Source organism: Chenopodium quinoa, unplaced genomic scaffold (genome assembly GCF_001683475.1).
Source record: "Chenopodium quinoa cultivar QQ74 unplaced genomic scaffold, ASM168347v1, whole genome shotgun sequence".
Classification (NCBI taxonomy): Eukaryota; Viridiplantae; Streptophyta; class Magnoliopsida; order Caryophyllales; family Amaranthaceae; genus Chenopodium; species Chenopodium quinoa.
This window is the reverse complement of record NW_018744469.1, coordinates 939,799-945,299: the sequence shown is the minus strand read 5'-3', so window position 1 is coordinate 945,299 and position 5,501 is coordinate 939,799. Positions and strand designations below refer to the sequence as shown.

The 5,501-nt window shown below is 37.3% G+C and overlaps 1 protein-coding gene across 1 annotated transcript; it reads right to left on the bottom strand.

The window, feature by feature from the left end:
* Nucleotides 1-1,190: 1,190 nt before the first annotated feature.
* On the bottom strand, nt 1,191-3,068 carry LOC110697615. Its single transcript, XM_021874999.1, has 7 exons — nt 2,955-3,068; nt 2,686-2,780; nt 2,236-2,385; nt 1,864-2,121; nt 1,686-1,761; nt 1,437-1,550; nt 1,191-1,265 (listed from the first exon to the last, which is right to left on the bottom strand). Exons 1-7 carry the CDS (start codon nt 3,066-3,068, stop codon nt 1,191-1,193), a joined length of 882 nt encoding a protein of 293 aa, XP_021730691.1.
* Between the last annotated feature and the right edge of the window lie 2,433 nt (nt 3,069-5,501).

The window sequence follows — 5,501 nt, the reverse complement described above, 5'->3', positions numbered from 1 at the left end:
TAGTGTAAATAATGAAGCTGCCCAACTTCATATTTTACCCAAAATATCTGATTTTCTCTCTCATCAAACACGTTTCAATTTTTCCTTCATCTTCTCTCTTAAAACCACCAAAACATCTCTAAAATCCATTGTAACTGCTCCAAATCAAAGCAAATCACATTGTTTCCTTTTGATTTTTGCTCAAATTCAATGAATTTTATTCGTAAACTTATATAAAATAAGTTGAATTGGGCAATTGAATTATAATTTTTGCAAATATGAACCCTAATTTGGCGGAAGAACAAATTGAAGAAAATTTTAAATAGAGGTTGGCGAAGAACAATTAATTTGTACAAAAATTTGTTCTGAAATGCAACAGTAACTTATACTCCAATATTTTCAAAGATTTTGATGATTTTTTAGGCAATTTTCGGCTAATATTTTGTGTAATACGTTTATATAGTTCGAATTGTTGTAACTTGCAGGGTTAGAAGGAATAAGATAAAATAAGTCTCTTTAATTAATGTGCCTACTACCAATTTGTAAGACTTTTTTTCAACTTTCAGCTTTATGTTCTAAGCTTGTATTATGATGGTTTTATTGCGCTTTATATGTAATAAACTTACAATCATAATGGGTGATTAAGAGAAGATTTTTGTACTGTGTATCTATGTGCAGATGTTGGCATTGTTAGTATACTAGTCTCATTGTGTTGTATCTATTCGAATTAATATTTGTTGTTTGCTTGACATGCTTTGAATTAATATTTATGCTTATGTTCTAAATTTATATGTATTGTTGTATGATTTGTTGGTTCGTGTGAGATGGAGGTGGCTGATTCAGGTTGTTTGGAGGGTTGAATTGAGGAAATTGGGTGGTTTGGGTTGCTATTATGGGATCGTGATTTGTGGTAATTTGTTACAAGGTGCTGTTGGTGTGTTGCAATGTGTGCGTGGCTGTGAGGACTGTAGTAGCAGCTTAGTGTATTTTTTTTTTTTGGTAAGTAAGTAATATTTTTACCAAAAAAGAGCAACCAGCTACAAAAAGGCACCACAGCCCACAACCCACAGCCCACACCCACTACACCCACACAGCTAACCAAAACAAACAGCCTAGGCAGCTAAACTAAACGGGACCAGAAATATATAGATGGTGAACCCATTTACAAAGGGATCTACTCCATTTACAAGTAATTAATTGCTTAATTCTATCTATAACCTATATACAAACTGCTTTACAAAGTAATCTTGGATGCAAAACAGCCTTGCTCCAAAAAGCTTGATTTTCTGGCAAGCCACAGATGATAGACCAAAGCAGACAGCACAACAAACCCAATTTTCTAAGCCATAGCAGGTTTGAGCTTTCTCTTTCAATTTTTCCAAGAAGCATTAATGTCAAAATGAATTTCTCTAAGATTTAACCATTGACAGATCAACTCCAAACAACACTTACTGTACCTGCATTTTGAAAAACAAGTGCTCTCTTGTTTCCATCTCCAAACCACACAGCAGGAAGGAAATATCTAGACAAACTCCATAGGTAACAAGCTTATCTCTGGTTCTCAGCCTACCCTAAACAGCAAGCCAAGTGATAAAAACATGTTTAAGGACATTAAATCTATTCCAAACCCAAGCAGACTAGTTTACAGGCTCTATAGCACCCTGGATCCATTTATAAACCACGTTTAACTGATACTTACTACTCACCCAGCCATTACTCTGAAAGCCTTCCTTCAAATCCTCCTTCACTACACAAACTCTTTTCCAAGCCCAGCCATCACACCTTTTTGGCATATAAGTTTACCAGTCAGCTTGCTTTATATACACAGAGTGCACCCATTTTACCCACATAGAATCTTCCTTCATAGCAATTTTCCAAACATACTTCCCTAATGCAACCTTGTTCCAACTACCACAATCCCCCACACCCAACCCACCATACTTCTTAAGCTTAAAAACCCGCTCCCAGGATATAGGAGGAGCCTTTGAGAGGACATCATTCCCACTCCACAAGAAAGCCTTGCATAATTGAGTGATTCTGTGCATAACAGCCTTAGGGAGAATAACCACTTGAGCCCAGTATGTATGCAAGCTCATTAACACAACATTCACAGGCACCACCCTAGCTGCATAAGAAAGGTTCCTACTAGAAAACCAGGTAATCTTTACCAGCATTTTATCAATGAGGCTATCAAAATCAGCAACTCCCAGGTATTTAGCATTAAGGGGAATGCCAAGTTATTTGAGTGGGGTTTACCCTTTAGAAAAGTGAGTATCATCCATAATTGCTCGCTTTAAATCAGAATCCATATTACCAAAATAAATTGCAGTCTTATCCACATTTGCACTCAGGCCAGAACATTGCTCAAATACTTTCAAAACCTTTGCCAATAACATGACAGAAACTCTATCCCCATGACAAAACAACATTAAGTCATCAGCAAAGATTAAGTGATTGAGACTCAAATTTTTGCATCTCTGATCGAATTTAAACTATCTTAACTTCCCAACTTTAATTAAAAGCCTAGACATATAATCCATAACCAAGACAAACAGCAAAGGAGAGAGAGGATCTCCCTATATAACACCCTGCTTCCCTTTAAAGAAACCAAACATACCCCCATTGAGCATAATAGAGAAATAAGGAGAAGAAATACATAGCATAATCCAGTTTATGAAAACAGGAGGGAAATTCAGAGCAACGAACATATCCTCAACAAAGTTCCAGTGAAAAGAATCATAATCCTTTCTCATGTCAACTTTGATAGTACATCTAAGAGCCATTCTCTTATTATTATAGCCCTTTAACACATCTTGACAAATCAAAACATTATCGAGAATTTACCTACCCTTAACAAAAGCACCCTGCATCTCACAAACCAGAAAGGGAAAAACCTTCTTCAACCTTTGACAAAGCATTTTAGAAATGACCTTGTAAAGAACATTACAGCATGTAATGGGTCTAAACTGACTTACCTCCTCAGCACAGTCAATCTTAGGGATCAAAGTAAGGACAATATTATTTATTTGTTTTAAAATCTTCCTAGAAGTGAAGAAATCAAGCACAGCCTTGGTGATATCATCTCCCATAACCTCCCAAGAAGCTTTGAAATATTTGCTAGAAATACCATCCGGGCCAGGGGCCTTATCATCCTCAATCTTCTAAAAAGCCTCCTTCACATCTCTTGTAGAGAAAGGCCTGCAAAGATTAAACTGCATTTCAGAGCTCAAAATGGAGCCGTCACTAATAACACTAGGATGAACATGCTTCCTAGGTAGAGAGCTGGACCCAAGCAGACCCTTATAATACTCAACAAAGGCATTAGCAACTTGATCAGGATCCCTCCACCAAGCCCTACTTAAATCTTAATACTATGAATATTGTTCTGTAATCTTCTTCTCCTAATACAAGCATGAAAGAACTCAGAATTAAGATCTCCCTCCTTTAACCAGTGCAACTTGGCCTTTTGTTTCAAGAACTTCAATTTCATAGAATGAGCATCATCATATAGCTTCCTTGCTTCAATTTCCTTCTCAATCAACTCAGCAGTCTCAGGGTCAGAAGCAAGATCCACCTAACACTTATACAAATAAGTAGCAGCCTGAGCATCCTTACTTAAAATATCAGAAAAGTTGAGCAAGTTCATATGCTTCAGAAAATTCTTCACAGCATTGAGTTTTTTAGTCACTGTGAACATAGCAGTACCCTGCACAGGAGTATTCCAAGCACTTTTAACAACATCCAAAAAATAAGGACAATCCACCCAGACATTGAAAAACTTAAAAGGCTTTCTACCACTATCCTTATGATCAAACAAGGAAATGATACAAGGACATTGGTCCATAAGACCTCCAGGCATAAAAGTAGCCTTAGCCTCACCATAATTATCCACCCAATCTGAATTCACAAGAACTCTATCAATTCTTATGCAAACTCTACTACCAACATCCTGCTTATTATTCCTAGTGTAAAAAGGACCACCTGTCTTCCAATCCATCAACAGGCTATCTCTAATACACTCCCTAAACTGCTTCACCTCCTTCAGGTCAATAACATAACCCACCCTATCCTCAAGATTCAACACATTATTAAAGTCCCCACAAACAAACCAAGGCCCCTAAACACTCTTATTTATATCTACAATTCCACTCCATAAATCTGCCCTCCTTTCACTTAGGTTTTCACCATAAACAAAGGTACCACAACAAGTAAACCCAGTACTCCAGTACACAATCTTACAATGAATGAGTTGAGAAGAGACTCTCAGAATATCCACCTGAAAAATAGAAGGAATCAAAATAACCCAAATCCTGCCTTTATTACTATAAGCGTAATTAGCCACAGCAGACCAATCTCTTCCCAATCTACCAAAACCTCACCAAACTTAGCACCTTAAATTTTGTTTCAAGAAGTCCAAACAAGCTAATTCTGTGTTGTCTAAGAAACCAAAGCAGATCACTGGTTTTATTAGGTATGTTAAGACCTCTAACATTCCAGAAACCACACTTATCCATGAATAGTATAAGTGCAAGCACCAACCTGTCCTGTATTGCACAAGTACCCTCCTGAATTATTCTTGGTCCCACACTATTAATTTCAATCTGCATACTTGCCTAATCATCATTCTTCCCTAGCTCATCCATGTTTTGATTAGGCTGGCCATGTTGCATGACATTCTGAACTGGTTGAGGTCTCCTAACAGGCCTCCATTCTCTCATAACTACCCTAGCAAGCATATTGGTTTTGCTTCTTTGTTGCACTTTATGATTTGGGAACTGTGGCCCTTCATGACCCATATCTTTGCACACTGAGCATATAACAGGTTTCCATTCATAGTAAACTTCCTGTTTCACAAAATCACCATTCTCTTCCAAAACTTCAACAAAAGCAAGACACTCACCATTGAAATTCACCTCAATCATAACCTGAGCATATTCAATCAATACTTTTGTTATTGTAGCATTATCCATTTTCACAGGCTTGCCTAGCAAGCTACTTATCTTCATCAGAGCTGACTTGCCCCAAAATCTCAAGTCCAGACCAGGGAATCTGATCCAAACAAGAATAGTGGTAACATGCTCTTTTTTTAAATCAATCCTAGGAACCCATCTTTTCATTATCACCAGTTTTCTATCAAACAGGATTGGAATAGCCTCAATTGCCTTTTCCATACCTTCCTTCTCATTGAATCAAACCACAAATACACCATTGGCCATAGTAGAGATTATATCAACACCATATTTTCCCGAAACACGTTTCACAAAGCTTGTGAACATGTGAAGGGGAGGCCTGGAACACATCACATAAAAAACAATTGTTGAATCCCATAAATCGATTTCGGGTTGTACATCCTCCATAGTCAACTACACCCTACCTCTTTGAACAATTCCATCTGCATGCAATCCTTGATTATCCCTATGATTCCTATGATTCAGGCTCTCAAATGTATTAGTATGAAATAGATCACTCCATTTCTCATGATTTCCATTCCCTAATCTCGGAGGGCCAAAAACAGGATAATT